General features: G+C 35.7%; 1 protein-coding gene across 3 annotated transcripts in view; it reads left to right on the plus strand.

Moving 5' to 3' along the window:
* SYCP2 (synaptonemal complex protein 2) overlaps window positions 1–26,677 on the plus strand; it is a 46,244-nt gene that overhangs the window by 11,295 nt on the left and 8,272 nt on the right. For all 3 annotated transcript variants that reach the window (XM_019484473.2, XM_059713220.1, XM_006271744.4), the window contains 30 exons: window positions 427–512; window positions 1,495–1,583; window positions 2,429–2,463; window positions 4,152–4,294; window positions 4,369–4,421; window positions 4,702–4,747; window positions 4,920–5,015; window positions 6,045–6,105; window positions 7,512–7,660; window positions 8,017–8,091; window positions 9,227–9,382; window positions 10,388–10,487; window positions 11,892–12,061; window positions 13,534–13,609; window positions 13,717–13,774; window positions 14,545–14,681; window positions 14,773–15,119; window positions 15,833–15,957; window positions 17,254–17,287; window positions 17,904–17,974; window positions 18,072–18,129; window positions 19,038–19,093; window positions 19,782–19,830; window positions 20,047–20,221; window positions 20,589–20,656; window positions 21,380–21,553; window positions 22,844–23,036; window positions 24,251–24,501; window positions 25,008–25,193; window positions 25,856–25,946. In XM_019484473.2, coding sequence (XP_019340018.1) covers window positions 427–512; window positions 1,495–1,583; window positions 2,429–2,463; window positions 4,152–4,294; window positions 4,369–4,421; window positions 4,702–4,747; window positions 4,920–5,015; window positions 6,045–6,105; window positions 7,512–7,660; window positions 8,017–8,091; window positions 9,227–9,382; window positions 10,388–10,487; window positions 11,892–12,061; window positions 13,534–13,609; window positions 13,717–13,774; window positions 14,545–14,681; window positions 14,773–15,119; window positions 15,833–15,957; window positions 17,254–17,287; window positions 17,904–17,974; window positions 18,072–18,129; window positions 19,038–19,093; window positions 19,782–19,830; window positions 20,047–20,221; window positions 20,589–20,656; window positions 21,380–21,553; window positions 22,844–23,036; window positions 24,251–24,501; window positions 25,008–25,193; window positions 25,856–25,946 — 3,408 coding nt within the window. The remainder of the gene's footprint in view (window positions 1–426; window positions 513–1,494; window positions 1,584–2,428; window positions 2,464–4,151; window positions 4,295–4,368; window positions 4,422–4,701; window positions 4,748–4,919; window positions 5,016–6,044; window positions 6,106–7,511; window positions 7,661–8,016; window positions 8,092–9,226; window positions 9,383–10,387; window positions 10,488–11,891; window positions 12,062–13,533; window positions 13,610–13,716; window positions 13,775–14,544; window positions 14,682–14,772; window positions 15,120–15,832; window positions 15,958–17,253; window positions 17,288–17,903; window positions 17,975–18,071; window positions 18,130–19,037; window positions 19,094–19,781; window positions 19,831–20,046; window positions 20,222–20,588; window positions 20,657–21,379; window positions 21,554–22,843; window positions 23,037–24,250; window positions 24,502–25,007; window positions 25,194–25,855; window positions 25,947–26,677) is intronic.

A 26,677-nucleotide genomic window follows, 5' to 3' on the forward strand; every position in this document is an offset into this window, starting at 1 on the left:
TTTTAGGGAACATATGAACTTGAAATCTTGGCGAAGCAGTTTTTAGATATCATGCCTTTTACCAATCCTTTTGATTCCTAGAGCAATATATGAGGTCAGGATGGAGTATACTAATCCTGCAAAGTCCTTGTTAGCCAAAGCTACTATATGGTTACTCTAAACAATACAAACAGCCATTTTTTGTATCTTAACTGGAATGTATAAAATGTAATATGTTTGTATATTAAATATGAGAAGTTTTATATGACTTTGAAAATGAAATGGTAACAAATTGTTTAATTTTTAAATGAAAACACTTTTACTGGATATATAATAAACCTATAATTTTAAATGCTGTTGAAGTAATGCATGACAATTCTTTCAGTCATGAAAATTCATTCAGTCCTTGGGTAAACTATTTTTAACTTCAATTTTTTTCTTAATTAGGTAAAATACAAATACTAGAAAGCTTTATATTGAGAACATGTGCCCTTGTTGCTGATGTAAGAATGAATTTTTATATTCAGCAGGAGGTAATCCTTTTTTTAAAAGTTTTTAATTAGGTGTTTAACGGAGGGGTATAAAGATGACTAGTAAATTATGTAGACAGATGTGAACAGGGAAAGAATCCTGTTGAAAAATTAAATGTTCCTACTGGCTTTAAGAATGCACGTTGCTGCTATTATGTATGTACTAACTTTTTAATTTATAGCAGTTTGTTCATCTGATTTCTGGTTTGAGTTATAATGTAAAAATAAGGCACTGGAGAGAAGCACCATATGAAAGAACATGAAATAATAAGATTGTTCAGTTAAGAAATATCTTTTAAGTTTGTTAATGATTCTTAACTGTATTTTTATACAATGTTTTATGCTTTAATGTGTATGTAATGTATATGCTTTAATGTTAATAAAATAACTTACATGAATTGTTCCCCTTATTGTAGACATTGGACAATTATTCATGGACTTTAGTAGGGCCATCATTTCCCTGTTGGAATATAAAACTATGAAGGATGAAGTGGATTTCTTTTTTCTTTAGAGATTGTCCCCCCATTTGTATGTTTTCAAGAAAGACATATTAAAGGCTAAATTTTCATACCCAGCCTTTTTTGGATAATAGTTACCTTCATTTGTTGCATCCATAAAATGTGCAGGTAAATGTTTTTGTACCAGCAATCACTGTATGCACAAATACTAGCACTTGGAAATCTTGATCCCTAAATTATACCTATGAATCAGAACCTTAGCCCTGAAACTGTAGATCTTTGTCTGTTAAGGCTATTCACTGAAGTCAGCTACAGTTTAGTCTGATTTACATTAGTATGAGTAAAGTCAGGCATCCCTCTTGCTGTGATTTTTGCTTTGGGTCACTGTTAGTAAAAATAAATAAATATGTTGTAAAGCTACATCCATCTGGCCTGCTGACATAGCCAGCCAGAGAACAATTAAAATGTATTAGAAGTTTAATAGAGGAGTTCAAATTTAAACATATTTTTCTTTACTCCCTTTTTAGGCAGTAAGAAAACTTAATGTAATGCTTGACACCATGCCTCGAGATGCCCGGAAAAAAATCATTTCCACAAAGGAAATGTTGCTTATCATGTAATTCAGCTTTTATTTTAATTCTTATCAAATTGCATCATTCACATAGTGGGGAAGAAAATTTTAACGGCAAGCTATTTTATTAAACATATGTTTAGTTTTATAAATATGGGCCCTATTCAGCCTACAGTTATCTCATGGCAATATAACCAAGTTCATGAGGATCATTCTTTCCCTTGGATGCTGTTCAATATATTGTTTCTCAGCCACAGTTAGGTTCCATCTTACCTTATTGTCCTAAAACAATTTTACTGCCCTAAAATAATACCTTTTGGTAATGGCTTCTGTGGTGATAATATAAATACACTGATTGGAGGAAAGATTCTTCATCCAGGAAAGTATTTGCAAAGATATGCATAATCAAAGATGAGTTCAGGCTAACTGATAAAAAACAGATAGAACTATCAGCCACGAAGAAAGGTGGAGTTTGTGAAAAATTGCAATTTACTTCTTTCTTTCATATAGCCCAGGTACTTACAGAATATGTAGTAACTTCATTTGTGATGGAGAAATAATGGGGGTGGGAACTGAGAGTTCATTTGTATGGCCCTCCCCTTAACAAGACTTACAATAAAACAAGCATCTGCATATTTTTCAGGTACTGCTAAGGAAGCTTATTAAACATTGGTTTGTGAATTCCTACTTCTCAAATTGCTAATGGGTCTGAGTCAAAAATACTACTGCTGTATCGTGAATGAAATACTGGCCCTTTTGAAGTCGATATCAAAATACCATTAAGTTTCACTTCATATTCAGACTACAGTCATTGGTGTTAAATAAACCTTTCTCTGTCTGCATTGCCATCTTAATTTGTTTAAACACGTAGACTGTTATTTATTTTACAGGAATGACATGGGAAAGAGAATTTTAGATGCTGGAGGTAAGCAGAGAATCTTTCTTTGAGGCTCTGTATTAAACCATTTAAGTTGGAAATAAACTGAAAAGGAGTCTAATGATACTCAGTTTAGCTAAAAAATAGTTTTTTCATCATATTCATCATGAATAACATTATCAGTAAAGCACATACAAAAACATACACAATATAACTGTGCACAGAGTACTTTAAAGCATTTGGAATGCTTCTTGAATATATACCATTTAATGTATTCCACTATTATAGTGGGGGGTGCTCAGGCAGTGAGGGCAAGAAAGGGGATTGCCAGCGTGGTGGCAGTACTGGGTAGAGTGGTTGTCTCATTCAGTGGGAAAGGAGGAGAGAGAGGGCTCACACTCCTTGTGTAGTGGCAGTAGGGAGCCGTGTGCAGCAATGATGGGGGAACTTGTGCTGCTTGCAGACCAGGGGCACTGCTTGCAGAAGCCCCTGCAAGTGTGTGGCCCCCCAGCTGCTCTGAGTTGGACAGCTCCAAACTAGGTCATGACTTTAGAGGTATAAGCACTCTGAGAAACACCATACAAAAAATTTAGCGCAGGTGGTTCCTATATTTAATGAGCATTGTTCACACTGATTAAGTCAGGGCCATCCAACTTCTAAGCCCCGGGGGGCTGCACCAGTGGGGACTGCATGTAGCACGGACTACACCAGTCAAACCACGGGCCACTGGGCTGTACGGATGCTCCCCCTATTTCCCATTGTACTGTACAACCCCACAGGCACCATCACACCCTTCCAGCACTGCATTGGGTACCCCATCCCCTGCGGCACTATGCAGTCATGATCCCCATACCCCTCTGAACTATGCAAGAACACAGGCACAGTTATCCCACCCACCTCCCGCTGCAACTTACACCCCCTGCCCTTACAACTGCACAGGGTGCATTTCCCCACAAGAAACCTTGTCCCCTTCCCCGTCTCCCTACCATGCAGCTCTGGACTCTCTCTCAGTTCTCTGTGATACTCATTGCCTTTGAGAGGGAGGCAGAAAGCAGCCACTGGAACAGGGAGCCCCCACACTCCTGCTGCTGTTGCAGCTAAAGTGATGGGGGAGCAGCAGCTGGACAGGAGTCTGGGTTAGCAACTTAACTCTTCATGGGCTGCCAGTTGGACAGCCCTGGAGTAAGTACATACTCCTTGTAGTGTAAGGAGTATAGCCTTTTATTTGTCCCAAGGCTATGCACTTACATGAAATGTGCTATTATAGCCAATTATGTGCCATTCCTTCCTTGAGATCAACCTACGGTTTCAAAACTGAAGGATCTGAAAGGAGTGAGTCTTTGAGGATGGCCAGCACTAGTAAAAGCAGCTTTGTGGCTACTATAGCTTGTGCCAAGAGCTGATTTGGTTCCCACAGCTTCCAGCATGAGGGAGCAGAAAGCTGGTATAAAAGCCATCTTTGACACTTTCAGTTTCTGTGAACAGTATTCCTCTGGCACACCTCAGGCTCTTTATATTTATTTTTTCTGAATGTAACTGAATGCTATGTTTGGGCATTCTGATTTAATATTGATGTTAGAACATCTTGTAAAAATACATTTTAATTTTTTACATTTGAGTAGGTTTGATTTTTTTCAAAGACATTTAAATTCAGAAATAATGTTGAGAAATGTATATACATTTTTGAAGTTGGTAGTCTTTTTAATGATTTTGTTCCTACAAAATGTATGTTGTAGACTATGACTTACAAGTAGCCATTACAGAAGCTTTATGCAGAATGACATCAGAGAAACAAAGAGGAGAACTGGCACGCCAGTGGTTTTCTATGGAGTTTGTGACCAATGCATTTAAAGGAATTAAGGACTCTGAATTTGAAACAGTAAGTGATTTACAAATACTATTTCCAGGAGGCAAAATATGATGTTACTAAAATCTTTCTCTGATTTTTAACAGGACTGTAGAAAATTTCTTAACCAGGTGAATGGCATACTAGGAGATAAACGAAGGTAAAGTAGTATTGTTACTACAGGAAAGAAGTTTTATGGGTGAAAGTGAAAATCCATTTCAGAAAAAGTTACTCCTCTAGGTCCTAACATTTTTTCTGTTTTTTTTTCTTTTAAAGTAATTCTGAGCTACAATAATACTAGCAGATAAAAAGAGACAACTAGCCCAAATCTGTAGTACAAATAGAGACAAATAGCCCAAACCTTATCTTCTTAACAACTAACTACAAAATTATGTGACTAATTTTGCAAAAAAATGTTAATTAAAAATCATTTCTTATAGGGTTTTTACATATCCTTGCTTAGCAGCAGTCCTTGATAAACATGAGGTATGTTACAAATTAACTGGATCATTTCCTTTGTACTATTGAGCTGTAGTGCTGTTTTAGGCATATGTATATTTAAGTTTGTTTAGATTATAAACTACAGTTAATGTACTGGTGTTCAGACTGTGTTCAGATGCTATTCCTTTGAAGGTGATTTTTTTTGTATATATTTTAGCTACAGATACCGCTGGATGAAAATCTTGAAGAATTTTGGATTGATTTTAATGTTGGCAGCAGAAGTATATCCTTCTATGTAGCAGCAGATGATGAAGTAAGTTCAGTTTATCATAATTCATTGAAGATGTTTTGGTTTTTCAAAGGGTAAATTCAGATGTTAATGTTTGACAATTTAATGTTTTCTCAACACTATAGTGTATTTCATGCGTGTATTGTGAACAAATATAAGTGATCCTAGATTAGGTGTTAAATAGAAATACGTATTACATAGCTTTTTTTTAAACATAAGGATCAACAGAAAATTGATCACTACTAGAGCCAGAATGGGCATTTCATGTGCTCTTCCACAAGTTTCCTAACATTCAAATGAAAGTTATATAATGGAGATCATAAATGAGCACCATATTCTCTTACTAATGGTCTCTGTTTCTGTCCCTTCAGCAGATATGTCTTTCCTTGCTGTAGGCGAACAAGATGTTCTTTATACATATGCTGCTCTTGTATTGATGGAAAATGCAAACAGCTATTCAAGTAGTGTTTTCCATCAGAAGTCTTCCAATATGTTTTACTTTATTTACAATGAAGAAAATGATCATTTTTTATATTTTAAAGCTTCTGAATATAGAAAATTCAAGAAGTGTTGGAGTGATGGTATAGCCATGATGGTTCAGAAAATATGTGAGGCAAGGATTTTTGTAGGTGATATAGTGTATTGAACCAACTGTGTAGTTGGGTTAGACTCAGGCAACTTTTCAAATGCATTGTGTTTTGATTGAGGGAGAATTAATATCTGCATTTTAATACCTTCTGGAAATCTGTTTGCACATTTATGCTCTGTTACAGAGTTTTAGCAATCACTGATTGTGCTAGTTTTAGAATTTTGAACACTTTTAAAGTTGTTATTCTCTTATCTTTCTGTACCTCATTCTATCCAAGCTGTTGTTAGATTTTTATCACTTCTTGAATTGGTCAATTAATTACTGCATTTTGAGTACTTCAACGTATAAGATATTAGCTTTAATCATACCAACATGTTATAGATAATAATAACAGAGATTTAAATTTAATTCTAGTATAATATGAGCTTTTATTCTCAAAATACTTTGGGTTGTTTTTTTTTGAGGATCATCAATGGGAAACAGTTGTCATACCTGAAGAAGAGGTAGAAATGTACAGCCTTGAAGGTACTGACACTCACAAATGTATCCTTATATTCATGAATTGTTATATGTATTTATATGTTAATTTGGTTTCTGAAATGTTGGGATTTAGTAAAATCTGGAGGTCTTGACTCTGTTGTTAAAAAAGCAAACTTTCCATTGCATTCAATGATTTCAAAACTAAATGTTGCATTGTACACAATTTACACAATTTTTAAAGTTAGAAGTGCACTATGTATACTTAATTTGCATAATATTATGGATAATTATCCACAATTGGTTTATTATAAAGTTCCCTTAAATGATTTGTGCATGCATGTGTAATATTTCCTATGTTTGGTTTCAATTTGTATATACTTTCCCTACTTTCCTGTGATCCTAATTGTGTGTGTGTGTAAATTTTATTTTTACTATTCCTCTACTCCATATGATAGTCTCTTGACCACCAGTGTATGTTGTGACTTGTCATACGCCATGAGTGTCCTTGTGTCCTACAGCTTTAAACATCCTTGGTAATAGATACTTAAGATAAATATTTCAGTATCTCTAGGACTCCAGGTACACAGGTCATAGAGGATCAACTGTCTACACCTGTTCCTTCCATTTCATTTCTTTTAGGTTAAATCAGTTTATTGAACTTTTATCCCAGGACGCCTCCAGATACAAGTTATTCACAGTCCCCTAGCATCCCAGAATGCTTTGTACCTCCCACACAAACCTTGCTGCCCCTCTCGCAGAGTGGGCAGGCTAGCCCTGGTCCAAGCTGTCTACTCCAGCCGAGCAGGGAGGTGTGCTCTAGCACCCCCCCCCCAGTTTCTGGCCTGAGCCACCGCAGGCATGTGGCTGCATTTCCAGAATCAAAAGTAGATGTCCGTTCACTTGCTTATTGGTTCAATCTATGCAGCATAGACTAACCTGCAAAGATTGAATCAATTCAGCCTCAGGCTTTTTGACTGTGCTTAGCCTAAGAGTCTTATAACTGCTAGTCGAGGGCTGGGACTGTGCTTTAAGAAAACTGATTTGGCCAACACCCTCTCAGGAACTGTGGGCATGGCCCTGGCAGTGTGGTGAACCTCTTGACTTTAGAGTTCTGGCTTTTTGCAGGACACAGCCTACAGTTGAAGGATTTACAGCACATTGAAGAACCCAGCCCTTTATATTACAAATATAAAGCATTAAATAACCTAAATATCTTTTACCATGGCTCTTCATCCACCTGTGGATTAGGATATTTGAAATACCTAGAAAAATGGTTTTTCATAAAGTTGAATTTTGAAGTGTTTCGTGAAAACAAATATAATCAGGTTATCTTTGTTTAAACAGCAATAAGTGGGAGCCATAGAACTGTTTCATTTCAGTTAAGTTTGATCTTTGGAACACCATAGAAAAGGTGTTTTTAAAGCCTAATGAAAGCTTCATCTTTTGTGTAGAAAAAGAATCAAAGAAGTTATTAACAGTAATTCTAAAAAACTCAATGACCATCTGTAACCAAGAAGGAGGGCAAATCCTATTATATTTTGATCCGGTCTTGGAAATCATAGATGTGGTCAGAAAGGTTTATGGTGCAAATAAATGTAAGGTAAGATTTAAACTCTCTTCCTTTTTCAACTTCTTTGTTTTCTGTCAAGTGACCTAATATATGCCACTCAGTTTGTCAATAAAGGACTTAGGAAAGAGCCGTAAATAAAACATTTCTTCTGAACAGCCTACTCCCCACTGCTTGTATAGATTAGCAAACCGCTCTTCCTTGAGCCAAGGGCAAATAGAAAGATTCTAAATACATTTATATAATGCAACCTTTCATTTCTTCTGCATGGAATTTCCTGTACTCTGTAGTTGGAGATTATGCAATAAATATTTGTTTGCATTTCATGTAGAAGAACTGTGAGATGAGCAAGCATATATTTTAAATTGGCAATTCTTTCTATTTTGTAGGGGTTTACTAGGAAGCAAGCTATATCAGTTGCCAAAACATCAGTGCACATCATTTTTGATGAAAGTGGATCACAGGTACATTTTTCAGTTATGATATGGAAAGTATTTTGATTGGGCAGATTATCAAATGATGCTTGTTAGGAGATGTTACAGGATTGCAAAATGTGACAGCCAGCTGCTATAGTCACTGAGGAACCAAGCACCAAGTTATTTAATATGATTTTTTTCCCCTGATAGGTTGACATTTTTCTATGGCTTATACTACTTCTGGTCTTTTAGTACTTCTCGTCTTTTATGATAAAGTATCACAAGAAGAAAACATCTCTTAAGACAATTAGTAAATCATTGAAGATAAAATATTTCTCCTTGTTTACAGAACTAAAATCCCATAACTAACATATACACGCAAACGCATTTGAAAGAGGTCTTTTTTTTTCAAAAAGGTACAGCAGTATGCAAATCAGGAAGTTTTTCAAACAAAATCTAGTGCCGCTAGGCCACTGAAATTCACTGTCTTTAATAACACTGGCCATGGTCCTGGAAAGCATCTTCATTATTTCATATGGTATTTAGTTGCTTTCGTATTTAAGTGCTTCTCTGAATAAGAGCCATCAGTTTTACCCCCTCTACTGAATTCCCCGTTAGTGACTGCACTATGAAGTAGATAGGCAAGGCTCCAGTGGGTTGCAGGAATTTTAGGCACTGTGTTGCCTTACTGTTCAATAGCTGGTCAAAATGAATATGGTGGTTAATGTACTGGCAGGCACTAGTGCCGTGTTTACAAAAACATCTCAGCTGCTCTGCTACCAATAGATCTATACCACTACTAGAAAATTTTGAAAAAATTAGGAGGCAAATGTAGTCCAGAGATCACATCCTTGTATTCTTTCCATCCAACTGCATGTACCACTTTCCACATACTCATATTGCAAGTGGGCAGATGAGCATTGTAAGAAGGTATAGATTTATTGTACAATCAAATATATTGTATTGTAAAGAATGATGTTTGCTGACACTAAGATGTTTAGTGTTGCATTTAAATTAATTAAACACACCCTTTTTCCTGCAAACCACGTGCTTCATGCATTTGAAAAACTAAAATCAAGAGAGTCACCACTGTGATCAATGACTCTTATTTTCTAATACTGTATTTTAAGGTAATACACATTAAGCTTACATAAGATGTTATTTTTCCCAAAATACTGAATAGGTTCTTGTACCAGAAAGTCAGTTGTCACCTTGCATAAAAGGAAAGTCAGAAATAGAAAATAAATCCAATAAGTCCATAAAGCAGCAACGTTATGACGCACAGAAAAATATGAATAAAAATACTAAGCAAGACAACTGCGAACATATTCAATCCAAGGTAATTCAACTTATCATAACTAAAAACAGTACATCAGAAATAAAAGTAAAGTGTAATACTTGATTGTGCTTTATAGTAGGGAATTAATTTCATTGTAGTTATACTGCAGTGAGTGTTCTTGTACCAGTTATGGTTCTGATGCTAGTTGTCCCTAAGTTATATAACTTGTTTTTCTGAGTTCTTGTTTTCTGAGGCCAGTGCGTCTTTGAGAGGTGACTTCAGAATATTTTGTTATTTATGTTTGTATATATTATGATCAGTGGAGTTCTAGTGTTTCTTTTAACCATTTTTAAGCTGTTAATGAGCTTCAGTATTAACATTTCTTATTAAAGACAGGTGTTTCATGTGTGTAAATGCACATCCACGCACACAGACTACAGCTAAGTATGAGGATCTGAGATATTTGTAAAGAAGGTCTATATCCCCTGCATGTTCAGATAACAGCTCCATGTGGATCTTCTTATGTGTAAATGATACTCTTAGAAGAGTCATGAGAGGAGCAGAGGATTGGAGAACTTTTGTTTACACAAATCTGTTGAATTACACAGTTGATTTTTAGCCTCAGTATTTCAGGTGTAGCGAATTTCAGATGTCTACTTCAGAACTTAACTGGATGTAGTTTGATCCCTGTGCAATTCTTTGTAGTCATCCCAGTTATTGGAGTATACAGAGAAGAATATTTGGCCCTTATTAGATTAATAAGGGTCAATTACTCTCTTATCAACATTGAAACTTTATCAAATCATGATCTCAGTTAAAAGTGTCTAGTTTTAATGACTATGTAATTAGCATGCCACATTACAACTCCTAGAAAATGCAGTATCTCCTGTAGGAAATACACCTTTTACATTGCTATTAGCATGAAGAACCAGGATATTGGGCTTGATATTTAAAAAAACTGATTTTTCAGCAATCACATACATGTTAAATTGTGTGCGTGTGTGTGTTAAATATATTTGTGTCTTAAACTGTGCTAATGAATTGGGGTTTTTTATGCATGTCAAGATCATCACACCTAGTAAGAGAAAAGTGTCCGAAGCGACAGTGGTTGTCCCAAGAACTGGTAGCTTGCCTGATAGGAGCCCATTGGTATTTGTCAGTACCTGTAAGTTCATGCTTATTTTCAAGGTTCAAAATATTAATTGATTTTTAAAAATAACTTACTTAGACTGCTTTATTTGGGGCAGTATGTATAGTTTTTACATTTTTTTATGCCAAACTTTTCTTATGCTCATTACAATCAGACAAAAGCTATAATGAAACTGGAATTGAGACGAAAATGTTACTTGTGGTATCTCTTCATCAGATGTTTAATTTCTTAAATTTCTGTGCACCCTCTCAAACTTGACCTATCAAGGACCTTTAGAGATATGGATGTGAAAATTCCAAGAATTTTTTTCACCTTCTCTGAGATGCGTACTATTTTGAGGAATCTCTGATGTAACTAAGTAGCATTTGCTTAAGCACATAATAATCAGCATGCTCAGTGCCCTCAACAGTAATCCTGGTGAAACTTGCTTTTCTCCATTTGTACAGTTGTTAACCATGTTTTCACTCTTGTTTGATTGACATGGTCCATCACCAGCTTTGAGAGGTGCTTAACCTCACTTCTTGTCTAGCAGCTTGGCCATGAGTTTCTTTTGTAATGATCTGACTGTCCTCTTAGATAATGATGCAAGGAGCTCAGCCCTCCTGGGAACTGGGAGGCAGGCCAGTGCTTCTGGTACTGGCTTCAAAAGAATAAATCAGTAGGGCAGGAGGTATGAAAGAATCTTTCACAAATAATTCTTAGTTGGCCCCTGGTAGAGTTCACATGCCTCCTGGCAATCCACTACAACAGTTGGCACTGCTTGGTCTTTCTCCTTTTTACATAAGAGACCTGTAAGAGAAAAGCCAGTAAGAGCTCAGTGGTGATAGAAGAAACTCTCTCCAAAGCACAGGTATCCTAACTGCTACATATAAACATAAAACGTTTTTTAAAAGAGTATTTTTGAAAGTTGAGAACTTTCACAAGAAGAGATTCTAAAACTAAAGTTACAACTGGATTCTTCAAATGATTCTCTTCTGCCTTTTTTTTAAGAACACCTAGCTAGACAAACCTTGGCTAGGATCAGATAAGTTGGAGATGGTACTGCTTTGAGCAAGGGCTTGGACTAGATGACCTCCTGAGGTCCCTTCCAACCCTAATTTTCTATGACTCTTTCCTGTGCATAAGCATTATGGCATAATCATTAATTTAATGTTCATGTACTATTTTTTCACAAAGAAACCATGCCTTATTTAGTGTACAGAATCTCCTGTTGTTCCTTATTCTCCATTGTAACTTCATTAAAATCAGTGAAATTGTTTGAAAGAAATGTTTATTTGTTACTGGAATTAGGTGACATTTGTTTAAAACTTTATAAAGGGGAGGTGTTATGCAACACCCTCTAGCTATACTAATGCAGTGGATGGCGCAATCATGTTAATAGACAAAGATCATTCTAACAAACCTCTGGTTTGTTTACAGCAACTCCACGAAAGGGTCGATTTAAACTACCTTTGCAAATGATGAATTCTTCTGAAAGAACTAATAGTTCTTTAACTGAGGGTGGAATAAAGAATTTAATTCTAGAGCCTGCTGGAGCATGTATGTCTTCTGTGTCTGAATCTCTTAAAAGGAATAATTCTGCAGAAAAAGTAACTAACCTATATTTTTATGCTCTTGCTAAAATCTATTTTAGAAAGTATGTGCATAGTCAGTTCTTCACTATATAGAAAAGATTTTTGGATTATTTTCATAACAGCGTTTAGTCCATACCAGTGTTGGACCAAATCTAGCCTTGCAGGTCCATATTACTTTCTTTCTAAATCATTTTGCTGCCTCATTTTGTGTTACAGATTACATTTTATCCAGCTGAAATTGAGGAGGATTCCTATAAACTTTAGACTCACTCATTCCATGGGATTGACTAAATCTAATCATGTCTCCTGGGCAATATTTTTGTTTTTTATTCATTCCATTCTCAAACTCCAGTACGGTATATTAGTAGTGACTTAGCTTTCTTTAGCTTTCTTGCACCAAAAGGATACTTGTAAATCACTAAAATATTGCTGACATTTATAAACATCATTGAAAAGATTACATTTTAGTATGCATATTCAAAGGAATACTAAATATTCCTGTCTTTTATCTCAGGATTGCCATCAAAATACACCACTAAACAATTTTTATAAAGAAGCTGTTAGACAACTTTTTTACACATGTTCCAATGTTGTGAGCACTTTAAACATAAATATGTGGGTACATCAAAAGGAGATGTATGATCAGCTTCATAGAAATCCTGTTTTTTATAAACAGGCCTGTTTTATTTAGCCCATTTGATACCTGTTATTATTTATCCAGCTGTTTCAAAATCAGACATTTAATTTCTCAAATTTATTTTTTTTAAAACACACTACAAAATATATTTAAAAAATAATATCGTCATCTAGACACAGCTTTGCAGACCCAAGGCCTGTTCAAAAATCCTTTTAAGCACTCTTGTTGACTTAATTGAACTTGGAATCAGGCCTTCACTGAAGGCATACAGGTGTCACTGGATAATTAATCTGAATACAGTGGATTCCACAGGTATACACATTTCCTTGAAAAATCGTTACTACTATTAAGATGTAAGATGAGAAGAGTGCAATTTGACTGTCAGCACTTGGCTGACTTTGTGGGGCTGGAAGATTGGAAGTCATCCTTTACTTGCAGGTTAAGCATATCTGATATGTAATTTAAAGCACAGTGAATACATTGAAATGGTATTTATTGTAGGATTCCAAAACATTTTTCCATGTACAGCTGCACCTAAGAAGTTTGTGACTCTTAAGACATAGTACAGATTTATCAAAAGTAGTTCATTATCTGTAAAACTTACTTTTTTACTTAAAAGACACAATTCAATAATTTTAGGGAAGGCAGGGCGGTGTACTGGGCAATGCATTTTGTGAAACACAAATTAATTGCAAGTCAAGAATAAGAAATGAGGCAAGATGATTTGAAAACCTTTTTAAAACATATAAAATGAGAAGATTTATATTTTATTTGAAAATGTTTTTTAATAAGGAACAAAACATATTTTTCCGTGCCAATATATTTTTGTAATTTCTTACTTTGTCTATAGCAAATATCAGCTGAAGAAGTTTTGAAAATGATGCAAAGTGAGACAGACAGTAAGACTAGCCAAAAACAAATGTTAGGTGAGTACTTTGGCAAATTTTCAGTACTGTTTTTAAACTGTTCTATTTTCATATTGTTATGAAAGTGGCAAAATTAATTTTTAATACTAAATTAATGTTTTATTTAGATGAACTATTAGATATTGTTCCTGATTCCCAACCACTAGAGAGAAATGATAAATCTCTGTAAGTATGACATGACAACTGTTAAGGTATCTCTTATGACTAGTTTTAAGAACATTACCTGTAAGTACATCCATAAATATACTGATTAGATTCCTGTATTGTGATTTGACAAGTGCTTGTAGTGAATTACAGAAAATTTAGATATCTAGTTCTTCCTGAATTATTTAGCAGTATTTTGGAACTATTAGCTAAAGGCTTAGCCATTTATTACACTTTTTGGGTTTGTTTTATTCCTGCAATGCAACTTTTAGAAACATTCATTCAACCAAACCATTTCCAGACTGGATTTTAAAAACATGTTTACCAATTAAATCTTCTGTGTTTTAATAGTCATGAAAAGGAATGAGCTAATAAATCAGGAATTTTTAGCAAGATCTAGTAATTTCAATTAAAGAACACATTGTTCATGCGTTCTTTATTAGTATTTGTGATCCCTGTAGCAAATAATAATAAAAATGTCCCGTCTTTGACTCTCCTAAACATGCATCGAGACTCAGCCACAAGCAAGTCTAATCATAGTCTTTGAATTTTTAAAATTGAAATAAAATAGACTGTCACTATATTTAATTGTTAGTTTAATGTGATGATTTTCCTTTTTACCGTATCTTCCTTTTTATGTAATGATAAATTCCATTTTGTTATAAAATTTAACGTCTTAATTAGTAGTGTTATTATTTAGAAAATATTTTTCTGACATATGTTTATTACAGTTGCTTATAAATACCCAATTTCTGTATTTCAGTTTTAATACAGTAGAATTATTTTTGTAGATTGCCTGGTATTTTGGAAATTTCTTCTGATGAAAATAAAACCTGGAAAAAAAGGGCATGTTCTGTGCCTGAGAGCATTATAACAAGCTGTGACAAACAGAAAACAAATACATCAGCAGGATATGCATCCCATCAAGGTGAAGCTTGATAAATATTTATTCAAAGCAAATTATTTTTGTACTCAATTTTTCCCACGTGTTTTTAATTTTCTTTTTTTATTTGCATTAGTTTCTATTCTTAGTGAAAGAGCTTCCAAACAAAGAGCTTTCTGTTCAATTTTTGAAAGTACATCTCCAAAATGTCAGAGTAGAAATATAGAAAAGAAGCAAAAAAGTGAAGCTAATAAAATGAAAGAGGAATACTGCAGAATGCAAACTGGGCAATCACTAACCACCCCTAAGCATTTGGAACAGAAAATACTATGTACAGAGGCAACAGATACTCGTAGTATACCTGAAATAACACCTTTTAAATCAATTCATCCAACAAGAATGGCTGAAAAATCTTTGATGAATGTTAATTTAATGGAGTACAGAGATAAAAAAGGGACTTCAAATTGCAAAAGCTCTGAGAAGGTAAGAGTTTTATCTTGGTTCATCTGCCTTGGAGACAGGGAAGTTTTAGTTTCCTTTCTATGTTACATATTCATTATGTCAGTATTTGCTTTATGACATATTTTTAATTCTACTTATTTGCTCACCACTCGGCTTGTAATCATGCAGAATAATAAAGGGGTTTGCATGTTCTCAGATCTTATTCTTTTGTATGTATATGCTTGGAACTTAGTGCACTTGTAAATGTTACCTTATACCATAATGTCCCATTTAAAACAAATTTCTTTCTGAAATATTTAGAAATGGGATCAAAATTTGGCCAGGTGAAAGGATTTAAAATCTTGCCCTTAATGTGAGTTTAGGTCTTTTTTGGTTGATAAAAATTAATATAAAATAACTGAGGGTCATATCCGGCAAACACTAGTAAGCAAGTGCTAATTACTGTTATCTGTCCTACTGATAAAGGTGTTCAGATTCATACCTCCTGCATGAAAAGCTGTAGTTGGAAAATTTCTCTGAGAATTTCCTTTAGAAATGTTCTTACATTGCCCAAGTAATATACCTGTTGAACATACTTAATGGGAAAAAATACCTTCAAGCTTAGTGAATTTCTGGGATCTATAGGAGTCTGGGCTTCCTGAATAAAGTCCCGTACTACAACTGGAGCTCGACCTTTCTATGAAGCAGGCATCTGGACAAAGTTAAAATGTTATAAATAAAGTTTTTTGTTACAGAAAGCAAAATCCAAAGAAACGGCTGAAGCAGCAGAATCACTAATAAATAAAATTAGTGACAGATACAAAAAAAAGAATGACAGTAAATGTGCAAGAAAAGTAACAGAATCTTTAGGTAACAACAGGTATGATGTGAATCAGGTTTTTCTTTTTGTAGTGTAAGAGCAGTGTTAGAGCCATGATGGTTCAGAAATTATGTGAGAGGCAAGGATTTCTTAGAGTGATTTCTTTTATTGGACCAACTGCATAGTTAGACAAGCTTTTGAATGCAAGACATCATAATTGAAGAAAGTCTTGCATTTGAAAGCTTGTCTAACTCTATCCCAACTATGAAGTTGGTTCAATAAAAGAGATCATCATAAGAAACCCCATTTCTTGCTTCGTTTTGTGTATGTCTTAGTTATGACTTACTCGTAAGTTTGCAGGTGGTTCAGTTTGTGTCCTGTGCTACTTGATATTGATTCAGTTCTGCCATGCAAAAATAGACAAATACTAGAAGCTACATCCACATTAAAGGGGATTCGGTGGAATCAGAAAATATGACCAGTGATTCTTCTTCAGACACGTATACATGTGGATTCCACGCTTGCTGTACATATTCCCCTTACATAAAAGATCAAAATCTTTTAACCAGCTGTGACCATTAGAGCGGCATACACATCTTGCACATTCTTGTGCTTCCACTCCTGAGGTCATAAGTGTAGACCATCCCTAATAGCTACTTATTTCTTTTTTACCATCTGTGGCAGTGAGACAGAACAACCTCCGTATTCTCTTAGCTGATGCTATCTTACCCTGTTTTATTGCTGTTAATATTTTTGTTTATATTTTTTTCTCTTCTCTATAATTTTGATGTTAGCTGGCTGGAAAAAAATAACTAGGTAAAGTTAAAATGATTCAGCTGTCATAATACCTGGGTGATCAGCCACGTCTGTCATGTTTTCTGAATGATTGATACAAGGATACATCTATCTTAGTGTTACGCTCCTAGGTGCACCCAAAAATCCCACTTGGCCCTACACTGTACCTTTTAGATATCCAAATATAGCTGTTGTGCAATTCTGAAAATTTTACTACATATGCTTGGAAGTCACTTAGAAAATTTTGAAAATGTAACCTTTCTGCCTTGCTGAATGATATGGAATAATCCTGAAAAAAATTGAGGGGGATTGGAATTGATTTATACTTGTGCAGTTTGTTTGCAAAATCCATTTTATAAAGTGCTGAAATTTTAAAATATATTTTTGTTGTGTTACACATGCTAACTTGGCCACATGTTAATTCTGATTCTGTTTTAGCAAATATTAATAACCATATCACACTTTATTAGCAAATATTTCTTCATGCTACCAAGTCTTTCTTTTTTTATGTTAGTGGTATACTGAATATGTTTTTGCAATACATTTTATGATTTTTTTTAGGTCATTAAATAAGTCTGGATTCAGTGCCAATAAGGTATGTATTTTGTTGAAGTACCTGAAAACTTTATCTCAAAAATTGATACATTGTACTAAAGTATAACAAAATCTTGTTTTTCATTGCACTTTTAATACTTGAAATATCCCATAGTCCTGCAGGGCTGACAAGAAGCTCCTGGGGCTCCAGATCTGCTCCACAGCCCTCTGGCAGAATCAGGAGGCTAGAGGCAGAGAGCCTTTTGGAGAGCTCTGCTCTCCAATTCTGACAGCTGAGTGCCCAGGCGCAGTGCTCATTATCTGTCCACCCCACTCCTCCTTCCTTCCCCTTAGAAGTGGAGGGTGAAAAGTAGGGCGCTATGGGATATGGTGGATCCAAAGGCACTCTTTCTGCCCCCCTTGCACTACAGTTCACTGTCCACATTTAGGTCCACAGAGAAGTTGCTGTTTCATCCAGCAGTGTTTTTGTAGTGCTACAGGGGGCATGCACATCTGTTCACTTGACTTCTGTATTGCTAGAAAGGACTAATATAGCAATACAAATGTTACATTTGTCATACCCTTAGTTAACTGATTTATTGCCCATGTTTATACTGAAGAACATGCTTTTTACTGATGACTAAATAAACTCCACATAACTCTTATTTTCTTCACAGGAAATAGTTCAGAATAGAAGTTATAGAAACCTGAAAACTGCTACTACTCTTAATATAAGTGCAGGATATGTGTAAGTATTTGGTACTTCTGTTTGGAAATGTCAGTTATCTAGCCTTGAATATTCATCAGTTCACCAAAGGTTTTTGTTATTTTTAATCTTATAACAGGGATGATGTCTACAATTTCAACACAAGTGGATTTGATGAACCTACAATAAAGCTTGGAGTAAGGTTACAACTATAATTAGGATTAAAAGAACAGAATACAAAGGAACTCTGTTAATAGAAAATTGTATTTCTATTTGAAAATTACAACATGACCCAGAATAAGATAAACACTTTGGATACGTCCAGACGAGGATGGCCGTGCAGTATGTGGCGCTACAAATGTGTGCAGCGCCACATACTGCACAGTTAGGTATTCTCCACGCTGCAAAGGCGCACTGCCCTGGGGGTTTTTTTGTGTGGGTTTTATTGACCCCTGGATACTCAGTAGGATCTTCTGCTGATCTGCCATTATAAAAATTATTAGAAGAATCATTTTTAAATAATTTTAAAACAAAGATCTTATTTAAAGGACAGTATAGCAGATCCTTCTTGTTCCAGTTAATCAACTAAAAAAAGAAAGAAGATAAGTTTCCTGTTAAAAATGTGGTTGAGACAGCTGCTCTTGTTAGTGCATTGTTCTGTTTAACAAAAGTTTTTTTATTTCTTTGATTTTATAATTGTAAAACCAAATTCTAGAATGTAATAGGTATACAGTAAAGTTTTCATGAGTACCTAAGTGATTTTGGAAGCCAAACCACAGTTTCTAAATGGATTTTAGATGTTTTGAAAATCTGTGAGACTTGCATTCCAAAGCCCCTGATTTTTAAGGATGTTTAGACAGCTAAAGATTTAAATGGAAGATTTTCAAGTATGCCTGAGTATATGTCCTGATGCAAATAAATACCTTTGAAAATCCGAGACAATGATTTGAAAATTTCTAAGGTATAAAGTTAACTGTTTTAACTTAATTGAAAGCTAGAATATCTGGGTAAAAAGGCATATACTTGTTCTGTGTCTGAATTACTAACGTATAAAATATGAATATACATTGGTATTTTTTCTCATTTGTTTGTTTTACCTTTTTAGATCCAAAAAGTACACGTCACCAAACTGAAAGCTAATACAAACCCGACAAAAAAACTGTAAGCATATTACATTGTTTTTCATGTCTGGGAAATGCAATAGAGAAAAATAATAAGAAAATATTCATTATGAGCACTCTCTCTTAGAGATGCTCATAATGAATATTTTAATTTGCTTCCATCAGCCTTCCTCTATGCAAGTCCACATGGCATATGCAAATGCTCCAGATATAGTGAGGAAAACCATCTTGTAGTTTTGCTTCCCCAGGAAATAACTTCATTATTTTTCTTTTCTTTTCTTTTCTTTTCTTTTTCTTCAGTAGGTAAAGCAGATCTAATGCTTTCTAGGTTACATGTTACTTTTACTCCTTTGCTTTTGGCAAATTTGCCTATAGCTTTTCTGTTTTAATCAGGTTATCTAGGTTAGTGCATGTTGTTTTTCTTTATGAAGATTGCTTTGTTTTTTCCTCATAAGACACTCTGTTGGGAGACAGCCTAATGGCAGTTTTGTACTGTCCTTTCATTAGTTGTGATCACTCCCCAAGAAAACAGACTATTTATTGGGTGCCTTATTGCTTAAAACTTGGAAGCTAGTATATTAGCTCTAAAGGAGAAGGAGGTCTCTAGACTTGCCAAAATTATGATATCTGGAATGTGTGCATTGATTCCTCTCCCACACACTTATATACCATTAGTAGTAAGGTGTAAACAATCTAGTCAGGTATTTTCAACTTTAATTCTCTTTTAGGAATCCTGATGAAAAAAAAACTGTCATTGAGAAAAAAGAAGGGAAAAAAGTAAGTTCTTTAAACTCCGGGAAAATTGATTGCAGAGACCAAAAATTAACATTTTAAATAACCATAAATAAATACAAAGGATTCTGAAAACTCTAAGACTTTGGCTTTTAGTTCAAATTGCCTATTTCCCCCTTTCAAAGGTACCAGTATTATTTAAGTAAGAATTATATTATAAATAAAAGACACAAATTACTTCTAAACACTTCTTTATCATAGGCTAGAAATAATCAAAACAAGAAGCATCTGTTCAGTGACACAGACACAGAATACAGAGGTGATGACAGCAAGACAGACGTTAGTTGGCTACAAGAGTCCAGTAGAAAGCATAAACCTCAGCTAACAGACTATAGTAGAAATCAGAACCTAAAGAAACCAAAAAGGGTAGAAACAAGTAAGAAACTATTTGATGTACAGGTTTGCGGAATGACCTTGCATTATAATGAATTTGCAAAAATTTAATTATATTTGCCATAGATAATGTATGTTATATTTCAATATATATCAATCATATTCTTCTCTTAACTTCCAAAACATTTCGCATTTGTTAGGCCTATGCCTTTATGAAAGTGATTTTTGAAAAGTGCTTAATTTGGACCAGAAAAAAAACTTTAAAAAAATCTTATTACTATCAAAATAAGCTATAGACAATTTACGGAATAAATAAATCGATAGATGAATACGATACCTTCTTCAAACCAATGTAGTTGGTTAGAATTGCAGATATTATGGTAGTTTTTTCAACTTTTTTGTTTTAACAGCAGAAGTAGTCCCTGAAGCTGCAGATCTGATGGATATCTTTAAAGAGGAAAAAACAAAGAACAAAAAGGTAAAAATGCAACTTGAATTAATACACATTGAAATATGTGTTTCATTATGTACTTCTTAACTGGGCTAAATATTTTTTTAATTATCTCTATTAATTTGCTGAAACTTCTACAAAGTTATTTCAAAATTATTTTTAAAATGTGGTTTAAGCTGTTTTAGCAGTAGAGCCAATTAAAATGTCAGATATGGTAGGTCTTACTCCCTGATAACACTAGCTAAGAGTTGCCATACACTGGAGACTTCTGCTGCTTTTCTAGTCTCCTCTTTTATATTTCTCAAAACACCTACCAGAAGTCTGTTAACCTTCACTTACCACTACGGGCATTTTCATCTGTTTCACTGGATAGCTGCACTATTTTTAGCTTGTACAAAATTGTGAATATATGCTGGTCCTCTCACCAGGAGAATGAGGAAAACAGTCTTTAATCATTGGAATTAACTGTTGGCTTATTAACCTGCCAAGTCTTGTCTGAGCCAGGGTTAGACTAACATTAAATATTACTTGCTGTATTCATCCCAGGTCTTAGTATGCTAAAGTCAGTTGAGCCGCATTACAAATAATGTAATTTATCTTTGACATGCAGCAAAGATATTTTTACTTTCCAGTCATTTTATTTTTCAGTGGTTTGTTCCTAGTATGTAAAGTGTTTTACCTTGCTACCCTACCCATACTTCTTGTAGTTGCATGTGATTGTAAAGTTGACGATTTTATTTTTTTCCGAAGGTACCTGCTTGTAAAAAAACAAGTACAAAGACTAATGAGAGTATAAAACAAACGGTCAAACCAGAAAGGCCTCGAAGAGCAGCATTATCCAAAAAAAGTTACAAAGATCTCTCAAATTCAGAGTCAGAGAGTGAAGAGGAAGCTTTAGAGTACCCTGTTAAACTAAAAATGCAGGTAAACTGCACTATTGTTCTCCTAAAGACCTATTAAGGCTTGGTACCTTGAATTAAAAAAAAACAAACCTCTGATTTTAAAGATGTTCCAAATGCTGAGTTGCCTAATTTAGATTCTCTGAGATTAATTTTTGGAAGCCTCCATGCTTTCCTTAGACAGCAGATAGAATTGTGGGTTCTCAGCTGCTCTTGAAATCATGCCCTGCCTTTTCTTCACTATCTCACTTCAACAGACTTTTGAGGTGCTGACAAACATGGGAAAAACAAAAAGCCAACACTTTACTGGAAGACAAATCCTGTCAGTTCGACCTGGCTCCCTGTATAGCTTACTCAGGTTCAGCAGGGCTTTTTGGCAATTCAGTCAATCAGCTATTAGATAAAAGCACCACAAAGCCCTGCTGAAGTGCATGAGCTATACAGATGCTGGGCGAGCTGGCTCAAACTGACACAATTTGTCTTCTAGGCACACATTGTACTTGGCATGGGGGCGCTCTGAGTTGAAAGTAAAGCGCTGTGTTTTGGATTTTTTTCCCCCATGTTTGTAAGCAGCCTTGGTTTACACTTCCACTTAGTAACCAGAAAGAAGGCACTGAGCAGACTTGCAGATTAGGGCCCACAATATCTGCCTGCATGGTTGTGTTGTATTGTGTTATAGATTTATAACACCTGTCAGTATGCATAGGTATTCAGTAAGTGACACAATAAACTTCAAAGCAGTTTGAACTGGAATTCACTGCTCCCGGATGCAGCATCTACACATGTGCCTGGGACAGCTGCACTTTGAACCAGGGCGGAGCATCCCTGACTTGCAGGGGCACAAAGTGTCAACCCTAGGCCCTAGGTGGTGGTGTTGGGTTGTGGAGGGCCTGGCTGGGGCATGAGGGTGCTGAGAGTGTGCAGCCATGTGGCTAGGCACTTTAGCACCCTTGTGCCCCAGCCCTCCCTGTCCCCAGCAGTACTATCGTATGGTGAAGTAAATTAATTTACTATGCCCTAATACTGGCGCACGTGTGGACTGTGACACTTTACTGCAGAGCTAATTAGTCAACTCCACGGTAAAGCACATGTGCATGCTCCCAGTGGGTGCATCTACACGAGATGCTACATCTCTGTAGCTTGTTGCCACTGTGCAGTAGTTGCTAAAAATAGCAGTGTGGTATTGGGACTGCACAGTAACCTTGGTTAAGCAAGTACTAAATGACTGCACAGTAACAACTGCTCAGTCTGCTGCACATGTAGACGCACCCAGTGTGTTGAAATGTAATCCTTATATAGATTTTTTTACCTCTAGAAAGAACATGAAAATGGACAAAACAAAACAGTCAAGCAAAAGAAGACCACTGGCTCTACACATTCAGAAAAGGAAGTAACAAGAAAACAACAGATTATCAAAAATAAATCAAAAGATCTTGCAAGACAAAGAAAAAAAAAAGGATTACCAGTGCCAGCAACTGAAAGTCCAGCATCTATTGAAACAGTGAGAAGTGTGTGTTAGTCATACGTTTGCTTTTAGCATTTTCAGACCCAATGTTCCTACCACTCCAAAGTTCCTTTCAATCACCTCTTGACTTGAGACAGAGCTTCTTTCTGTCCTTTTACAGGAAACTGCTCAAATATACTACTTTTTAGATTTCATAAGTAAGCCTAAATAATTTTGTCCCATTGCATATCAGCAACCTGTTAGATTTTCAGTTTAATCCTTTTTTGACATCCTGTCTGCCCATTTGAGTCATAAGTATTTGTTTTGGTAGATCTTTAGAGTGAGCCAAAACTCTTAGATTACAGGGTTGATTACAGTACCCTTTAGGAGTCACTGAGCTGATTTCAGGATTGCTAAAATCCACCTAGTAGAGACCACGTGGTCATTTTGGTCTTTGTCCTCTAAAAGTCCTGTTCTCTTTAGAAGGGAGGGCAGGCTGTTTATTAATATTCTTATTCTGAGATTTGTAGGGTTGCAATCTGGACTTCTGTTCACGTACTCATCTTCCACTGTTCCTTGTAGCTGCCTTCCAGATCAGACCCTGTAGAGTTATTCTGTAATCACTTTTCAAGTGAGACTACTGTGGAGGTTGGCAGTGTTTTTGCACAGAGTGCCAAAAACACCTGCAACCTTGACTTGTAAAATGTTGGCATGCCAGGGGCGGGTGGTAGGGGAACTGTGCAGGGTCCGATCCTTGTTGTGGCAGTGCAGCGCTGGCCCCTTCCCTGAGGTGTGCGTGCGAAGCAAAACACCTTTGTATGCCACACTCTGGCACATGTGCTAGGGGTTGCCTACCCCTGCTCTACTGCCTCCTGCCCAGGCTACTCAATACCCTCAATTAAGTGTTTTATTCTCTAGGTCAGGGGTTGTCAATCAGGGGTACAAGTACCCCTGGGGGTACTTAGAAAGACCCTAGGGGGTAAGCACAGGTGGGTGGGGACAGAGTGTGTGGGATGGGGACAGAGCAGCAGGGGAGGGCAGCGGTGCCCCTCTGCAGGCCACACAGACGCTGCCCAGCCGGTTGGACGCTGGGGGGAGGGACCTTGCACATGGCAACTGCCAGGACTACGGACCACACCACGCTGTCGCTGCTCTGCTTGCGGCCGTCCCCTTCCCCCACCACTCCACATCCAGCTGCACGCCACCCCTTCCCCCCCAGCTCCACGTCTGGCCGCCAGGGATACACTTATTAAAAAAGGTTGAAAACCCCTGCTCTAGGTGCTGAGAAACTGTCAGAGGAGGCACTCATCCAAGAGCACATTTCAATGGAAAGATCAACATCATCTCTTCAGGACCCAACACCAGAAAAGGACTCTTTAGACACTGTGAAATTAATGTCTATTAATATGCTGCATGCAACAAAAAAGAATGATCAACATACTTCTCTAAACCAGTCTCCTGAAAATACTGTGAGAAAGTCCATGTTTGAAAATGAAAATTTTTCACCAGGTTTAAGTCCAGTCTCTTTGGTAAGAATTTAAAAGTTATGATTTACAATTAATACACTTGTGTTGTCCATTTTTAATCAGTGTCCTGATTAGGGGACATGTTTAATCAAACAGTGAACCAAGCTGGTCTAATTAAGAACATTCACTTTTTGGAGAAGTTAATCAGAACTTACTGATATAAATAATAACATCATGTGTAAGTCCCAAACAAAATTTAAGGCTGCCTTCAGCTGTCTTCTGAATATATGCATAGTAAAATGTGATGAAGAGCTTTAATCCCAAAATATACAAAGGAACTTTAGGCTCCAGAGTGGAATTTACAAATCCAGGTCAAGCTTAAGTTTTTTCTCTGCAGTGGATTTAGATAACTAGGCCTGGGATTCACAACAGCTAGCATGCTGAACAATGAGATGCTAGAGCAAGCCAATATGAACTGCTGAAGAGAGGTGTATATGAGATATAATTATTTATTGTTTAAACTGAAATGCCTTTTTTTCAATAATGATTTATTATATATTAATGTTCAGCCCAGCCTGACTGCAGTAACCATAGACAAAACTGTCACAAGTAGAAAAGTCATAGAGGTTTCCGTACCTGATGTAGAACTGAGCAATATTAATGAAGCAATCCAGCTTGAAAATTACCTTTCTGGCAAACTTGCCATTGAAGAAATGAAAGATCTCACCAAAAATATCATGCAAAGTAAAAGAGAGGTATGGTATCTGTCATCTATCCCTTTTGAAAAGCTGTGGTTTTGTATGTTTTGTTTATTTTTACATGTAATCAAGACATTAGGAAATAATGTCTATCTGTTGCTTTACGATATCAACATTAGAAGCTATTGTTTACCTGTAATAGTGCCTGCAAATTTTATTTTCCTTTCTTTAAAATGTTTGGGATGTAATTAAGTTAGAAATTTCATAGATTTCATAGACAGCTAGGAAAGAATTTTGTACCAAGACCTTTTAATTCCTGTCTTCATGAAGAATATGTAGTATCTCTTTCCTTTTGGTTTTTGATCTTGATATTTTTATAAAATAAAAATCAATTTTCACAGACGGAAAAATTCTTTTGCTTCTGCATGAAAAAGTTTTTAAAATAGAAAGTGGTTTCTTATCATTGTAGCCTTAATATGCTACTACTTAGTATAGCTACTAATACATATATTGGTAAGTAAGCATTAAAATTTTCCCCTATAAGTCAGGGTACTTGTATAAAACTTGTATACACAAACTAAGTTATTTATTGTTACTTCATATTTTCATATTTCTTATTTAAAAAAAAAATTGAAATGGAAATTCTTGAAATTCAAGAAGATGTTGAAGATCTAAATAGGCTCCCTGTCTTACAGGTAAAATGATTATTTTTCTTTTAGGAATCCTTATCTCTATCTCAGTTAACCACTTCTAGTGGAGACAGAGAACAGTCATGGCGTAAAGACCCTGTAGGTCACATACATGAATCTGGTATGTAAACTTCATTTATGAAAAAGCACTCATCTTAATAATTGTAAACAGGCGATGAAAATATTTTCTTAAATACATAAATATGGCCTGACTCTTCACAACCTCCACCTCTTGATTTGTTTTCTCATTTGTACCCAATTAATTACTTTCCTAAAATTAGTATATCTTTGTTATTGACAAGGCATTCCTGTTGGATGTAATGCTTATTTACTTATACTGTAGAAGGACCAATTAGCAATGAGTTTAAGCATCCCTTTGCCTGCATAGGTTGTCAGGTTAATAGCTGACCTTCAACTAAAAGGAGGAGGGGGGATTTAGTAGCACTCCCAGGATTCCAGGACTAGATTATATGAACGTTAATTTATTAGCAAGGAACACTGTTGCCCCAATAGGGTTGGAAGGAAGTGTTTTATTATAACCATGGATCCACTAGCAAGCGTAGACTTTTGAGACTTGCATCCACTGTACTTTGTTACCACTTCATTTAAGAGCTAAATCTAGTGCTCATAATATGAAACTAGTCCCTCAGCCTTTATTTAATCAAATATCCAGTCCTACTGTAGAGGTTTGTGCTGCTTGTTAGTCTTACAGGAGCAAAGCATCTGCAGAAATAATCCCTAGTAGAGACATGAGCACCTTTTAATGGTCATTTTCCAGAAGGTTCTCACTAACTATGTACTTTTCTGCTTCTTTGGTGTTGTCTTTATGGCAATATCATTGGTATATAAGCA

Source organism: Alligator mississippiensis, chromosome 9 (assembly GCF_030867095.1).
Source record: "Alligator mississippiensis isolate rAllMis1 chromosome 9, rAllMis1, whole genome shotgun sequence".
Classification (NCBI taxonomy): Eukaryota; Metazoa; Chordata; order Crocodylia; family Alligatoridae; genus Alligator; species Alligator mississippiensis.